Source organism: Tuber melanosporum (assembly GCF_000151645.1).
Source record: "Tuber melanosporum whole genome shotgun sequence assembly, scaffold_149, strain Mel28".
Lineage (NCBI taxonomy): Eukaryota > Fungi > Ascomycota > Pezizomycetes > Pezizales > Tuberaceae > Tuber > Tuber melanosporum.
This window is the reverse complement of record NW_003298807.1, coordinates 93107-109828: the sequence shown is the minus strand read 5'-3', so window position 1 is coordinate 109828 and position 16722 is coordinate 93107. Positions and strand designations below refer to the sequence as shown.

The 16722-nt window shown below is 49.1% G+C and overlaps 4 protein-coding genes; 3 read left to right on the top strand and 1 right to left on the bottom strand.

The window, feature by feature from the left end:
- Positions 1-1122: 1122 nt before the first annotated feature.
- Positions 1123-4353, top strand: GSTUM_00002936001 (uncharacterized protein; the record flags this gene model as incomplete). Its single annotated transcript, XM_002836499.1, has 2 exons — positions 1123-1158; positions 1213-4353. The coding sequence occupies 2 exons, from the start codon at positions 1123-1125 to the stop codon at positions 4351-4353; spliced, it is 3177 nt and encodes a 1058-aa protein (XP_002836545.1).
- Positions 4354-9329: 4976 nt separating this feature from the next.
- GSTUM_00002935001 (60S ribosomal protein L4) lies at positions 9330-11166 on the bottom strand (the record flags this gene model as incomplete). XM_002836498.2 has 4 exons in its annotated part: positions 9330-10489; positions 10640-10841; positions 10993-11077; positions 11135-11166. The coding sequence occupies 4 exons, from the start codon at positions 11164-11166 to the stop codon at positions 9567-9569; spliced, it is 1242 nt and encodes a 413-aa protein (XP_002836544.1). The 3' UTR covers positions 9330-9566.
- A 1117-nt stretch (positions 11167-12283) lies between these two features.
- Positions 12284-13102, top strand: GSTUM_00002934001 (uncharacterized protein; the record flags this gene model as incomplete). Its single annotated transcript, XM_002836497.1, has 5 exons — positions 12284-12519; positions 12628-12786; positions 12840-12864; positions 12921-13030; positions 13081-13102. 5 exons carry the CDS (start codon positions 12284-12286, stop codon positions 13100-13102), a joined length of 552 nt encoding a protein of 183 aa, XP_002836543.1.
- Positions 13103-13121: 19 nt separating this feature from the next.
- On the top strand, positions 13122-14294 carry GSTUM_00002933001 (uncharacterized protein; the record flags this gene model as incomplete). XM_002836496.2 has 4 exons in its annotated part: positions 13122-13220; positions 13276-13361; positions 13422-13464; positions 13489-14294. The coding sequence occupies 4 exons, from the start codon at positions 13122-13124 to the stop codon at positions 13993-13995; spliced, it is 735 nt and encodes a 244-aa protein (XP_002836542.1). The 3' UTR covers positions 13996-14294.
- Positions 14295-16722: the final 2428 nt, after the last annotated feature.

The following is a 16722-nucleotide window of genomic DNA, read 5'->3' as shown; positions in this document are numbered from 1 at the left end:
TCTACGGTAGTATTATGAAATACCCAGCTGGCGCAGTGGTTAATATGTCGAGAACTAATTGACCTCCTGTGCATTTAGCAGGTGCCCAGGAGTTCAATTCCAGCTCGAGGCGGGGTTGTTGTTGAATTCTCCATCAGGTAGGGCAGGATACTTTGGGATTCCTGGCCCTACTGGAACTGGGAGAGAGAGGTGGCAGATTTCGACTCTGGACCAGTACCCTGAGGGGGTTGGTTCGCGATCGGCAGGCTTTTTTTTCTCCTTCCCCAACCTGATGATTTATATGATAGCAATTATATATTTCCTCAGTACTGTACAGGCTCTCTAGAACAACAATCACGACTCAGGCTGGCTCATAGGCGGTCAGTCCGGCTTGGACTTTTTTGGATTTGGGTTCTGGGTCTCACATTGCCTTAGGCTGAGAGTGACAGATTTTCAAAAGTGTATAGCCCTCTTAATAACTACAATAATAATTTTCTAAGAAATAGGTACTGTAGATAGACCTCCCGGCTACATTGCAGTCTTTTTAGAATTTAAATCTTTACGGTTTGGAGGTTTTCCCGGACCTCCTTTTTCCCACAAAAAGTTTTTGTTGGTTTATCGCGAGCGGAACAATATCCTTCCTTCAGGCTCCGGAAGCTCTACCGGCAACCGAAACCAAGGAGGAGAAGTGTGGTGCCGTGCTGTTCAAAATCGCAGCTGCTGCTCGCCAAACAGCCCCAGGGTTATCATGCCTCCAGATAAAATCACAGTTTGGCATCATAGGGAGTTCTGTCCCTAGAGCCACAAATCCTAAAGTTTTCCGAACACCAGGAAAAATCGATGAAGTTTTTGTTTGTGTGTTTTGGGCTTTCATGTCGTATAATAACCTCACCGCTATTATATATTATGCAGAGAACGTGCCCTGGCGCACTGTACTGTACCAAAGGTCAATCAACAGACTTATGTGATGCTGAAAAGGCGCCCAGAAGGGCAATCCTAAAACACGGACCATCCTGCGTCACCGCCTCTTCCGGGTGACCTCCCATGACCCAATGCAAACAGCAACCAAAGTTTCCCTGTGTTACCCTACACCAACTTAAGTCCAACTAAGCTACCCACCCGACCTTGAGCCTCACCACCACCATGTCGGAAGAAACTCAACGACAAGTCTTCAAAGAGGTATCCATTCGCTCCCACACAGCATTTGCCAAACCAACTAACAAAAACACCTAGCTGAAACCATACTGCATAGAAGTTAGCGAAACGATCCTAAAACCGACTCCCGATCCCAGAGGACTATCCACATCTCTAACCCAGCTCCTTCGAACACTGACCAGTACCTCCGGACACCATGGCGAAGTCTTCAACCGTGCGCTGGGTGACTACGTCTTCTACCCGCTCTCGCACATATTCCGGCAACACCAAACCGTGAACGACGGTGCGTTAGAGAAGGCTCTGGGATGTGTGCGTATCCTACTGAACACCTGCTGGCGACTAAACATGCCGGCGGAACAAGCGAAGCAGATGCTCATCATGATCACCTTTGTGATAGCAGGCACGCCCGGAGCTCCGGTCACTGCGAATAGAAGTGAGGAGACAAAGATTGAGGGTATGAAATGTTTGCTGGCGCTGTTCGAATGCGTGAGGAGGGCTGAGAAGGGGGTTTTGGGAGATGTGGAGTCTTTGCCGGCGCTGGGTCATAGTGTCACTGCTGTTCTTGAGGCTGCCATTTCCACGGCTTCTCCGCAGCTACAGCTGATTTCCTTGGAGGTTTTGGAGGCGCTGTTGTTCTCTTGCATCATGGACTCGGACACCCTCGCCAGCTTTTATCCTGGTGTTGTCAGTGGACTGGCGAAGGTCATTGGCCTAGGACCTACCACAAAACGCCCATACGGGGTCCTCGTCCGCTGCGTCAAGGTGCTAAACCGCGTAATCTGTAAGGTCCTCGGAGATGCAGACACATCGAACCTCCCCACCGAGGAAGAAAACGAGGGGAAGGGGAAGGGGAAGAGCGAGGACTTGAAAGTCCACCGAACAACCTCCTGGCTAACCGCCACCGCAACCCAAACTAAATCTGCGCTCGACAACATCCTCCGCCTCCGCGGCCACCCCCACAGTCATGTTCGCAAAGCTGTATTCGAGTTGTGCCGGGACTTGCTCGAGAACTGCGCAAAGTCTCTCGCCGAAGCCCTCACGGCGGTCATCGAAACGATGATTGTCCTCGCTGGGGACGAAGATGACAGTCTCCGGAGTATTTCTGGGAACACTCTGCGTGTCGCGGCGATGAGCGAGAATGTCAAGGAGGCGATACAAAGCTGCGCTCATGGCTGGGCAATTTCTTTACCAAGAGTCATGGCTGGGAGCGAAGAGATTATGAAGACCAGACTTATCAATCGAATTTCTACCGGCTTCAAAATTCTGACAGAGTTGGGTATGGACAGCGAGATACTACAGGAGACGCTGGCAACCAATATCCGGGATAGCCTTTTCACGGCTCACGCCGGAGCCACTGGGAAGCGGGAGGCTATCCAAACGGTAGAGGAGCCATTGCCATTTGACGCGCTGGTTTCACAGAACAAGGCTATCGGAACACTTGCCAGTTCAGCGCAGTACCCGGACGTTGTACTCGGGCACAGAAGTCAACGGGATACGGTCGACAGCGTGAAGAAGCTTTTGGGTTTGTTAGGATGCTCCTCCGAGAACGCACTGCCCCTTGCACAACGGCACATCCGCGAGAGTTCGAGGATAAATGCTCCTACTAAGGATAGATCTACTTCTCTATGGGTCGCTGTGCAGTTACTCCGAGGATCACTGGCAAATTCCGACGAAATGGACATATTCCTCGATCTAGACTTTTCTCCATCGGGTCCACTGCAGCAGCATGTCACGGAGGAATTATTCGCAGTGTCATTATCCGTCCTCAACGACGCTATAGATCTGGGTGTAGACGAAGAAGCAGATCCCATGTCGCCAACACTCCAGTGCCTCGCCCTCGAGGCAATCTCCCTCACAGCACAAGCACAGAAAGAATCCTTCAGGGAAGATCTAGTAGATGCTTTATACCCCATAGTACACCTCCTGGGTTCCCTTTCAAGGGCGGTCCAATCCCACGCAATAGTCACGCTAAATAGCGTCTCTCGCTCGTGCGGATACCCATCTGCCAAGGAACTCATTCTAGAAAACGTTGATTACATGGTCAATGCCGTAGCACTAAAGCTAAACACATTCGACCTATCCCCCCAAGCACCTGTGGTTCTTGGAATGATGCTAAGACTTGCAGGGCCGAGCCTGATACCCTACCTTGACGACATGGTCGTCAGCATCTTTGCTGCGCTGGACGCCTTCCACGGATACGAAGCGCTCTGTGAGGCGCTCCTGGGCGTCCTCGCTCAAGTCGTAGAAGAGAGTGGGAAAGGCGGTGGATTACTCGCCATCACAACAAACACCGGCGATTCCTCCTCCCCCCTGCCGCGGGGAAAGCGAAGAAAGCTACTAACGGGCGAAGAGCTAATACAAGGGATCAAATCCAATCTCCGCAAAGAGCAAGAAAAGAAAAAGGAAGCGGAGCAAGAGGAAGCAGACATAGCCGCCGGTAAATTCCCGGAAAAGCCTTGGGGCAAAGGAAAAGAAAATGGCAAAAACGAGGACCCCGCCATTATGGAAGAGAGGGACGAGGAAAACGAGGACCAACACCCACCACCCCCGCCAGAAACTCAAGTAGTAAAGACCACAAAAACCTATGATCTGGTCCAGAGGATCACCCGCCTGAGCCAACACTATCTGACACACCCCTCCTACCCCCTCCGCCTAAAGCTCCTCCGTCTAATATCCACTGCGTCCCCACTCCTCTCCAAGAACGAGGACGAATTCCTCCCGCTGGTGAACGACATCTGGCCCGCCGTGCTGAACCGCCTCTTCGAGGACGAACCGCACATTACAATCTCTGCGGCGGAGGCAGTAACCACGCTCGCACAGGAGTGCGGGGAGTTCATCTCCAGCAGGATTGTGGACGCGTGGCCGGGGATCAAGAGAGTTTTTGTCAATTGCTTGAGGAGGTGGGAGAGGGAGAAGGCGAGTAAGACCGGTAATATGGGGGCTTATAGCCCTGGGTATAAAGTCTGGGATGCACTTTGTGGGATGATGGCTGCCGTTGTGGAGTTTTGTAGGGTTAGTGATGAGATTGTTAATGATATCTGTAGGATCCTTGGGGGGGAGGGGCTATCTCGGAGGACGGATCTGAGGAATTCGCTTGAGGGGGTTAACCCTGAGGCTGTTTGGTTAGAGATTGAGATTTGGAAAGCAAAGAGTGGAGTTGGTGGAAAGTGGACTTTGCCAACTCTCGAGGGGTTCAAGTTTTATGAGGTTGTATTTTAAAAGGTCTTTTACTGAATTCAACGTTTACCTGTTACAACTACTACCACACTTGTTCTTTTGTAACAGAGCACTAAACCATGCCTCAAGGATACCTCCCACGGTTAGAGTCGTACTTTGAATGATACATTCTACTGTGGTATTATTATATTCATATACAAAGCTGTGTAAAACGATAAAGTTGCACGGAGTCACAAAATTGTTTTGAGCCGTAAAGTCGTGTTGAGCTGTCGGGCGAGTGAGCCAGCTGCTTCAGGTTGCGAGAGATCGAGCAGCCAGGGGTTGTGGCGACCAGCCACAAATGTGGCACGAGTATTTGAAAGTGTCCACACAAATCCCGTATGATATAATTATTATGATAATATTATGTTAACAAAAAAAAACTCTTAAGAAAAAAAATACTATTGTAAAAATATTCTGCAGTATTTTTTTTTTTTTAGAGAATAATAGTATGATATCATCTTTGCGCCGTGCCAAATACTAGGTCAAACAAAAATAAATATCATACTATGATAATTCTAATAATATTATTATCTTTGGCATACCGAACAGGCCCTTAATACTTATTTACCTCAAGAGGGTCTTGCCACAACTGCTGCGCAGCCATTCTCTTCCTCCTCCTAAACTTTCTCCGGGGTAGCCCAACAAGAATAAAGAAAAGTTAGTTCTCGAAGAAAGCACTGGACACCATCGAAGGGGGTCGTCGTTCTCACATATTCCCCAGCCAATTACCAGTCTTTTGCCCCTCTCGCTATCAAACTGTGATGATCCTGTCCGACCACATCACCGCAAGGAGCTTTACAAACATCGTTTCGCCTTCTCCGAATAATAATATTAAATAAAAATAACCGGAAGCCGTTGGGCTTGGCGATCCAAAGTGCGACTTCTTGGACGTATGATAAAAATGTTGTGGGTTCGGACGGGTTCGACATTTAGGGCGATCGATCTGCCAATATCCGTTTTAACCTAACTGCAGGATACTTTCACAAAGATGTCGATTTTAGACTCAGGTACTGTACAGTGCAGCAGAGAATAGTTTGTAGATCTATTTTCTTTCTTTTTCTTTGCACAAAAGTTAGTCGCCTGCGAATTACAGTGCTGTGCTCCAGCGCAACAAAAAAGAGCTCTGGTATAACGGGTGTGGTACAAGCATGGCTCTGCTATTATGATAGTCTACCAGCTATGATACAAGGTATCATACCGGCAGGCTCAAATACAGTAGCCTAAACCAAAATGCTTGGCAAGTTTTCGAGTGACAAGATATGAACATGTTTGCCTAATTCGAGTAATCCAACAGCAAATGATAATCCCAAATATCCTCGCAGTGACCAGTATACCCGTCCCAGATCCATCCCTTCACTTTTCCTCACTTTCTCCTGCGTACGCACCTATCGTCGTCAGCAATAGACTCTGATTACGCCTCGCCCTCGAAAACCGGGGTTCATTTGGAAACCTCCTCACCTCCCCCTCAGCTATCCCCCAGAGCGATTCGCCTTCGTCTCTCTTCCGATTCATCATCTTCGCTCCTACGCTCACCCATCCTCCCCCCTCTGAGACTACTCTACCACTTGGTACATCAACACGCCCCAGCCTCAGGCAAGACCCTCTTCCTCGAAAAAAAAACCCCCACCAATTATCATTACCATGGGAGACGACAAAATCTCCGGGACCCCAAGCAGCGGTCAAAAACTTTCTGCCTTTACGAACCAGGAACTCGCACCGGGAGGAGGTTCCAGGGCCACCGTGCCAACTCCACCCAAGAACATATCATCGAGGGGTTCGACTAAGGAAGACCTCCCTTCATCCTCATTTCTACTGCCAACCAAAACCCCCCAGCCAAAAATGCCGACTATCGATACTCCCGATTCCCAGACTTTAGAAACCCAACCCACTGGCCCTTTGAGCAAAGCTACCTCGGAAAAGTCTCCAACAGCAAATTTTGGGCAGGGAAGAACTCAGACAGAAAGGCCCCCCATCAAACTTAGAACCAGATCTGCCACTGCTAGAACCAGAGAGAAGGCCGATCCGAGCGGAAGTTCTGCGCAAGAGACCATCCCGATAGCCCAAAATCCTCGCTATCCGATAAGACATAAAACCCGCCAGAATCCCCTCGAGAACCACTCTCTCACATTGGGCGCAAATAGCAACAACTCATCGCAAAATTCTTCGCCCATCCGACGCCGTCAAAAGCAAATTTTGCGGGCAAAGAGGGTGAATGGGGAAGGAGGTGAACTCCCAGAAGGAGAAGATACCGGATCAGGAAATGGTGAGAAAGAGGGAGAGGGAGCGATCAGAGCTCTGAAAGGTAGAAACGATGCTGAAGGGCTTGGGAAGTTCCTTTTCACAATGAAGGGGCCTCATGAGCCGGGACTCAAGCACCTTACAGCAGCCATAGATCCACCCCCCCAAGCGATGAATTCTTACAACCAATCCACTGGTCCGTTTGTTGAGGATGAAGCCAACCTATCAGACACAACCATGAGGCCTGAGAGGAGAAAAGGCCCTGAGAACGATATCACAAGCCAGTTGGGAAGACCCTCCAACGAAGATAATACATCTACCATAGCCCCTCCACCCCCCCCGCCCATCCAAAAGGCTACGGACCACAACACCCCCCATGGAGAAGAATCCAATGTTGATGTATCGGATAGAAGCAACAAAGGCTATGCAGAAAATCCGCGCCCCACCGTCGGAGCATTGGCTTCACCACAACCAGTTCGAGCACATTATGCGAGTGACCACCCTGAGATGAATACTCCGGAGCAATTGCTTCTCAATATTTCACAAAACCCAAGCCCGCCCATGATAGACCCCCAGCTTAGAGCTATCCCAGTTCATCAAGGCCAACAGTACAACTATTACACGGAAATTCACTACACCGTTTATATCTGGGCTTCTGGCCCATGGCCGCCAAGCCCAACTACCCGCTGGAACCGCTTCAACGTCACCTCATCCTCCCCTGTTACACTTCTCTTCGAATACATAGGAAGAAATAGGCCCGATACCGGGCTCGCGGAGGTAGGGGGGGGCATGATTGCTCATTATCTAGGTGATGTGAGGAGGTATGGAACTCGAATGGATCAGACGGGATGGCCTACAACACTCTGCCTCCGTCCATGTGAGAGATTGCCGTTAGGTTTTTCCCGCTGGGGCGACTTTATGAGGAGCTCTGGGATGAGGATCTATTAGCTGCGCGGTCTCCCGGGAGTGTACTTGTAGTTACAAGATCTGGCAAAATGTTTCCATGAATTTTTTCCACTCTGGCATCAAAAAAGGTGGCCCGGAGTTTGCTTGTTAAGGTGAGGAAGTCTTGCACATATATTCTGACGCAGTTCTAAGACATTACCAGCTTTTCTGATTTTAGCGCACGATCGGTATCATCACCAATTGGGGGGGACACTGAGGTGCGGGTACGGTAGCGAAGGATAATGACCTAACTTCTGATAGAAGAGATACTAATAATCATTTTTCTTTCTCGATGTGATAAAAAAATCCCTGTATTCTCCCCCTTTTCTCTCTTTCGCTTTCTCTTCTTTTCGACTTGTGTACAGTGGGAAATGATCCGCCTGCTTGACGACGTTGTTTCTCTTTCTTTCAATTTCCCCTCTTCACATTCTTCCTTTCCTCATCCCTTTACCCCCCCACGAGAACAGGCCCTCTCATTAGCTAGAACGAAAACAAGCCCAAACCCGCATAGTCCGGCCAAAAGAGCTCTGCGGAAATGAGCCGTCATATCGCCTCGTCAGCTCAGGGCACCTTAAATCAGATCGCTACTCGGATACACTCAATGAGAAATTACAGATGAACCAATCACTAATGATACGTCTTTGTCTTTGGACATGAACTCTATGCGACCGGCAGACTACGATGTTCTGCTGAGACTTGGCTGATACCGCGCTCTACGAAGGGTATGACATAATATACGCAGGAATGATCACTGACCCGTAGGATAGTCATACGCCAGCTTCATCACGAATTATCATTCGCTGTAAGCCTGTCCAAGGCCGGGAAGCTGGAATTATATTTCATACGAATACCGTATTATACTCGAGTATGATACCGTATAGTGCGCCAGCAGGGGAAAAGTCAAGCTAGGGAGTCCAATCTAATTCGTTACCCAGCAAGGAAAAGGAAAGACCCGATAACAAGTGGGCATGGGTGTTGTTGACATTGATCTTGGCCAAAATTGCTAGTACAGTACAGTAGTAACCCCCATAGGACAAGAGCCCAGAGAAAAAACAGTTATGCCATCATATGTAAAACCCAGCTATTCCACCGCAACCATACCAACCCTTTCTTTTTTTCTCCTCCTCCCCATCCTCGACACATTCGGCAAATATCTCCAAGAGTCTTGGTGTTTGGATTTGGATTTTCGGATTTTCAGATTCCAACCAACCGATTTCGCTTTTTCCCGCCCCGGTTCAACGAACAACTTGTCAATCCCCAACTTAACTTGGACGACGGCGCATTCCCACTCTATAGTACGGTATGTTGCTGGTGCATGGTGCACCGGCGCTCCGAGGTCCGAATCTATCATACTGTACGATACATACCCGTACGCGATGGGTGTAAATGCAGGGCTATCAGGACCTTTCCAGAGACCGACCGACCGAACCTATAGTAATCCTTCTCCGCAAATTTTGTGAAAATAACCTCCAGTGGTGTTTATATCCGATCCGATCCCCGGAACTGGCGTCGCTGAATTACGCGTAATTGACGGGATCGGGTTCCGTGCTGTGCTTTCCTGCTAGGGCGGATGGGGAGGGGGGGTTTGCTGGGGTACCTTACATTATCGTGGGATGTATTACTGGCGATACTTGTATTACGTGTTTGATTGTATATCGTATATATAGGCAATCTACAGTATGACTAGGGGGATATGTTTATAGGGTGTGCGTTCATTTTTCCCACCAGGATGAGTCGTGAGGTGTTAATAGGCACTGGGTATTGGGTGTCCAACCGGTCTATGACAGGGAGTGTGAGAGTGGTCACGCTTCAATTCTGGTGAGGCTGGGACATGGGATACGGTACACATCCGAACGGCTTCCCCAACGCTCCACGCCAAGTTATCTTTGATCAGATAAGAAAGAAAGAAGAAGAAAACACCGAGCACCGAAGAAGAGCATTTATTTAATTTGGAACAAAGGGGGAAACAGTGGTAGAAAAGAAGTAAAGAGAGAGACAGAAGGAAAGAACCATGACGGAAATCCAACAATTTAGTTAGTATTAATGATGGTCTTGAAAGTCTCAGTCTTTCCTGGTCGCTCCTTGGACCCCTCCTGCTTGACACAGCCCAACTTCTGCTCCGAAAAGACCTTGGCGTATGGGTTGAGTCTGAGAAGTACCTGCCTGTTCTTGAGGGGGTTCTTCTTGAGAACGCCGGCCTTTCCTCCCTTCTTCTGTCTTGGTCCTCCTCTCGCGGGTCTAACGACGGCCTGTACCTCGGCAGAGTTGATGAGACGGCCGATGTCGGCATTGGAGACAATGTTCGTGGGGAGAAGGTAGTCCTTCTTCAACTCTGAGGGCGTCACGGTAGTCCCATAGACGGTGTTAAGAGCGTTGAAGGCTGACTCGGTCCAGACGACGAAACGTCCGAGATGCCCACCAGGAGCAAGCTGGAGGAGGTTGAGAGAGGTTACTGAGGCGGTCTCGACACCAGGGATATTGCGGAACGACTTGACAACGGATTGGGCATTCTCGTCGGTAGGGTTGATGATGACGAGAGGTCCACGGCGCTGGCGGTGACGACGCCCCCTCAGCTTACCCTTACCAGCACGAATTTTGCGTGACTTGGAGGCCTTGGTGACATCCTGGTAAGCACCAACAGACTTGAGGAGCTCAACGGCAGCACGGGTCTTGCTCATGTCAGCGAATGCGGAGTCGGCGATAACCAGAGGAAGCTCGGGTACGGTAGAGATACGGTGACCGCGAGCCTGGACGAGAGGAGCGGCGGCAGAAGCAGCCAAGGCGGAGGCGGTAGCGAAACGCTTCTGTCCAAGGTTGATCTTGACGTGCCATTTGCGCCAGACCTTCGTAGGAGCGAACATGCGGCCGGAACGGCACTGATTACCGAAAGCTGCCTGACCAGCACGGTGGGTACCACCACCAGAGACACGGGGAATACGGGCAACGGCGCGACCTATAACCCCAAATTATTAACCCATGTTTCATTTGGACCAGGCAGTGGATAGGCCAGTTTCAAGAAGAGAGCTTTCTCGGCAAGACAAAAGCCTATCTCACTATCAATCTGACCCCACACATTTCTCCAAATTCCATGAGGACAACTAACCAGTTCCCCAAGATTCAGCAGAGGTTTGATGGCCGGCCTTCTCGCTCACGGCATATGGCTGCCTCTTGTTCTTGGCCATGCCAGTGTGAACTTGCTGGACGATATCAGGACGAATAGGAGCCTTGAAAACGCTCGGAAGGGTAGCCGTGTTTCCGCAGGGAGTGCCATCGGCTCCGTGGATAGTGACGGTAGGTCGGGTCGTCTATTCAATTGATCAATTAGCAACCAATTTTCCGTGACCTAAATTTAAATCTCCAAAATTCCGCCAATTTCTCTCCGGAGCTCAGACACTATGAGAACAGTAATTCGAAAACTTGAAACAAATCAAACAGGAAGTCGATCTCCCAACGTACCATTTTATCGTGATACGTTGTTGGTCTGATCGGTGGTCGTTTTGTGATGGTGCCGGTAGTGGTGGTTAATTTTTCTGCAGCCGAGCTCGACAAATTCGGAATTTGTGGGCAATTGTGTGGTGTTGGACTGCTAGGGTTCTACCCTTTGCCAGAGAGCTGTTCGCTATGCCCCATCTTATCAGATGTTGACCAGCGTTACCCTCCCTGGACGCTTCAAAGAAAATATGATCAGCCACCGGCTACCCTCCCTTGTCGGCACCCTCACAAGCACTCGAATGCAGGGCACTTACGGTATCCCTGTTATCCTATCATACTTCACCCAATATTTCCCTGGTTTAAGCGATGAGGGCGTTTACGAGCACTTAGGGTACGTACGTAGGTAATCGGACAGCCAGGGATTAGAGCGTCAAAGCTTCCTGCTTGTTTGAGCAATCTCTCTACCGGTACTCGAGCACCGGTATGCCAAATTCATTCCTTCATCTCCATGAGGGAGGCAAGTTCAAGCCTCCGGAACCCCTAGCTGTACACGTACAAGTACGTGTATCATACCGGTACTTGTACTCGTAGCAGCAACCCACGAGATGCCCAAGTTCTGCAATAGCAGTAAAGCCGTCCACAGTACGGCAGAAAGAAAAACGTTGAGATGCTGCCCCATCTGGAATGGCAAGGTTGTTCCGACGGCCTTTGTCTCAGCCTCTGAGGTGCCACTGCTGAGGGAAGGGTACTCGTATGCGTCGTAAGGGTAGTCTATGTATAATACCGTAGTCTATCGTGTTCACTGGCCCGGTGCCAGCTCGTTAGTTTGCCGTAACTTACGGCACAGGTGCAAACACGCAACCACCGGAATCCAGTTTGCCGGTAATAGTATGATACAGTGACTCAACAAGTGATATCGGGGCGATATCCTCAATTTATCAGGAGCAATAGCAGTACGGGTACTCGAGTAGTGGATCCCAGGAACAATATTTCATTGATGAGCCCTTCGAGAATGAGCACGGGACAAACCAGATAAGTTACCCATATCATAAGGCGATCTTGCGGTACCGGTATCGTGGCTGGAGATCGTACAAGTAGGATGCGATATGATGTCAGGTGGGAGCATTGTTTGGAAGAAGGAAGGATGGTCCACTGTGCTCGCACGCTGTGGTACTCGAGTACTCGTGCTTCTCAGCCGGGATTTGGCGCCCCGTTTGTCGTAGCGAGTTGGCACAAATTATTTGCCGCTGAAGGGATATACGAGCATGACACTGAAGTTATCACAGGTGCGCAACGAGAACCGGTAGACTAGACTATGGAAACCCAACTGCTCAGGGGATCATCGGTGAATCAAGTTGTCAAGTTTTACTGGAGCTTCTATTGTAAGTTATTTGTATGCTGTTTTTCCTTGGACCATGCTGGCCACACATTGTCGATGAGTTACAAGTATACAGCATTGCGCGCCGAAAGTGAAGAAAAACATGCTTGCCCGGGAAATTGCATTGCCGGTTGTCGACCCATCCTGATCCCTGCGCGCCCCATCCAAATACAGTAGGCAGTAACTGTTTCCAACCTTAGTAATCCTAGCCTGCAGGCTAATCAGCGGGACTCTGTTGGGCTGGTCGTGTATTTTGGGTGTTCCGCCATTGTATAAGTTAGACTACCTACTTGTACTTGTAACTCCCGTGCAACGACCCCAATATTTGCCCAACCCGGAGCCCTGAGAAACACAGGGGTCACAAGAAAAAAGGTCTCGCCACGAAAAAGGAGGTGCCTTCACATCAAGGGCTTTTCTTTCTTCTCTAACCTCCATCCTTCGTTCTCCCTACTCCTTATCCATCCTTCAATTCTTCACAACCTGCTGGCCAAAGCCTCTCTTTTGCTGGTCACGGCCATGTGAGTAGGCAATTCCTCCCTCCCATTATTACCCTTTCTAATTCCGCTTGCTACAGGTCGAACTTCACCACAATACTCCCGGATTCAGGTGCCTATTGGGCTGCTTATCACAAGATTTCAGAAGTGAACCTTCATTTAAATATCTTGGAACGTCTTTGGGCGGCGTGTTAGTTCTTCTGCCCTTTTGTTGGATGCATTTATTTATACCGCTCCCAGGGTACCAATACATGGAAAATGATACCCTCGCTACTGGCATCATGTCGTTCGTCATGCACGAAGTTGTTTACTTTGGCCGCTCACTCCCATGGATGATTATTGATAGGATTCCTTGGTTCCGAAGATACAAAATTCAAAACGTGCGCCCCCCTTATTTCCCCATCTCGGCTCGGGTCCAGGACTGATCCGCAATAGACCAAGATTCCAACCGCAGCAGAGCAATGGAGATGCGCAAAGCTGGTTCTTCTATCTCACTTCACTGTCGAGCTTCCTCAGATCTGGTTTGTGGCCCTCGATCGCGTCACCCTTTTATTTTGACCCCTTCTGACCGGTTTTCATAGGCTTTTCCACCCCATGTGCAAGTACTTCGGTATGGATACGGATGTTCCTTTCCCACCATGGACAAAGATTGCCTTTCAAGTCGCCATTTTCTTTGTTCTGGAGGATACCTGGCACTATTGGTCCCATCGTGCTTTCCACTGGGGCCCACTTTATAAACACGTCCACAAGATTCATCACACATACGCGGCACCCTTCGGCCTTGCCGCCGAGTACGCTTCCCCTATCGAGGTTATGGCTCTTGGTTTTGGGACTGTCGGTATGCCAATGGTATGGTGCATGGTTACCAAAGATCTTCATATTCTCACGGTCTATATCTGGATTGTTCTTCGGCTCTTCCAAGCCATTGATGCCCATTCTGGTTACGAATTCCCCTGGAGTTTGCACCACTTCCTTCCTTTCTGGGCCGGCGCCGAACACCACGATGTTCACCACGAAAAGTTCATTGGCAATTATGCGAGTTCTTTTAGGTGGTGGGATTACCTTCTCGATACCGAGGCTGGTCCGGAGGCTGCTAAGAAGAGGCGTGAGAAGAAGCTGGCCAAGGAAACTGCTAAAGCTAGAAAGGCTCTGTAGGCTGGTTACAAGCATTATCTGTTGTCGCGGTGGGGTTTTTGGGAGCTGCAAAGTATTACATCACTAATTCTGTTTTTTGTTTTCATGGTTACGGCGATTGGGGGGTTGGCCTTACTCAAGGAGATGGAGAGGTCTTTCCACCCCCAAGTAGGGTCTTTAGGAGAACTGGTGTTTTGCTAATTTTACTTTTTCTTGTTCATGAAACCGCTGTTAATATCGGGTGGCGGATTGGATGCCGGATCACCTGAAAATAATACCTCTGTACATGTTTGGGCTGAATAGATAATTATGGGCTTTCAATATTTAGACGCCCTGTAGGCAGTTCAGATTCCCCGATCGATTGACTCCATGTTATCCTATGCGAAGCGTTGCTGGAAACTGGGGTGCGGGAGCGTTGAATATTGGCACAGCACGGTGTATCATGTTAGGGCGATACGGCACCATCAGTGCATCTCCTGGCGCAGTAACCTTCATCCGTCGGAACACAGCGAGAGAGAAACTACATATAATCCAGTATCGTGACTGTTCCTCATCCCAACTGTAGGAATTGTGCAAACCCGGGAAGCTCCTGTTCCCTTGGTCCAGGCGCTGCAATAATAAAACCACCGCAACTAGTAGTAGCAGGATAACCACAAAATCTGCGTACTTAAAAGTACGGGGACAAAAGGACTCGTTCGATTCCTTTTTTATATTATAAAGTGACGGAGAAAAGGTTGTTCAAGTATCTGGTATTTGCTGCCATGTACTAGTACTTTTTTGTATGGAACCCCATACAAAAATTTAGGTCACTTTCACACTGGTTGATGCAACCATGAACAATGAAGACAGCTTTGATTCCCTGCACTTTTGCCTATAGAAGTTGCAAATGATAGTCATTCCCTAGCTGATGGAAAGATTCGATGTGTTTTCATATAAGCAGCGTTGGGAATTGTCCATTTGAAAATGAAAACGTCCATTTTTGGTGTAAAACCCTGTGTCCCACGAGTCCCTTTGTCCCCGTACTGTAACATGAAATCCAGTTGCCCTCTTCCCACAATTTAGACGCCAACAAGCTAAAAGTGTACTTGGTTTTAATGCTCGACAAGGTTTGATATAGCAAGTATGCATGGCAGTTTTGGACACTTTGGGAAAGGCAAGCAGAGCCGGCACAGTTGCGCTGCATTCCACGCCATGTTGTGGCCTTTGCAATGAGAGCCGGAAGCTGGACGGATGCTCAGGTAGTGCGCTAAATCTCACATGGAGAAGGTCTGAGCACGATACAGGTACTTGTGTCAGCTGTATTATTTCTATCATGCTTTGCTAGCGGTATACAAGTATCATCGGTACGATATGATACGCCAGAATATCTGTACGAATATTGCCTAGATGATCATAATATTATGTTAAACCAATCCCTTTAAAATTTAATGGTCTGTTATTTTTCACGTGATTGGATTACCGAAAGGCAGAAGAAGTGAGCTTTTACCGAAGGGTTAGGGTCCAACTCAGTCCCCATACTGCGCATTGCAACTTTTTGTATTTCGAAGCCATCGAACCTACTTCTGATCCTCCTCCTATGTAGCTTACCGACTGCTGTTAACTTGACCAAAAGTCCCCCCCCCACTGTCCCCCGTCACGCATTAAGCACTGTTTTAACAATTAATTCTATGAGCACGGTATTTTTCCCCTGGATGTCCCCTACTGTTCAAACCTTGGTCTCCTTGCTCCTGTTAGGAAGCGTCGTCATCACTAACTGAAGCTCGTCGGGGACACAGGTAAAAGCGAATAACTACCTGCAGTCCTTAGATGCTGCCCGATGCAGTGGCGCATGGGAATCGGTCCCTGAGCTCTGTAGGAAGGTGCAGAAGCATGCCTCTGGGAGAAAATGTACCTCCTCTATTTCTTCTTCCTTCACTAGTTCATTTTGAACGGTCTACCTGTGAGATATTGACCTCTCCCCCCTTCTTGACGCAGGTCTTGCCCTGGCAGCCGCTACCGAAGCTCATTTATTTCTCCTTCAACGACCTCCCTCTGGATCTGCACCTGCTAGTGTTGCGGACGGGGATACTCTAACCAGTCTCCAGGAGTCTCTTGTAAAGGAGCTCGAGCTGTGCCCACCTTCGCTGCCCAATATACCAAGCCCTGCCGGTGGTGGACAAGTTGGTGTTATAACGCTAGAGGATGTATTACAGGCTAGGACCGTCCTTGCGTGGATATTTTCGCTAAAAGGAGAATGGGAATCCGCACTGGAAGTTGTGCCCAGTGAGGAGGAACTCGGTGGGGAGTGGAATGGAGGAGTGGGAAAGGCAGAATATTTTGGGATTACCAGAATAAAGGCACTTGTTCTTAGAGGTTTGTTATTTGTGATTTTTTGAAACACTAAATAGGGCTTTCCTGGGGCCGAGTGCTTATGATGCTTTGGGGAGGGGGTTCTAGGAATTGTCCTTGCCCATTTGAAACCGGATGATTCTTCATTAGCCTTACAACTTTACCGTGCTGCCACTCGCCTCCCGTCTACCTATCCGGCTTCAGGGCGGGATTCTCCGTCTTATCTCTTGTGGACGGAAAAGGCTCTATCGCACCACGCCCTCGCTGCCTATCGTTGCTGGCATGAGGCTCATGCCACTCAGGACTCTTCAAGGAACCTTGACACACCAACTCCTGATGGCACTGAACGGCCCGAGACCGAACCACAAAGTGAGGGCCAAGTTGGGGCAGCAATTGGAAAGACAATTGTAGATGAGGCTT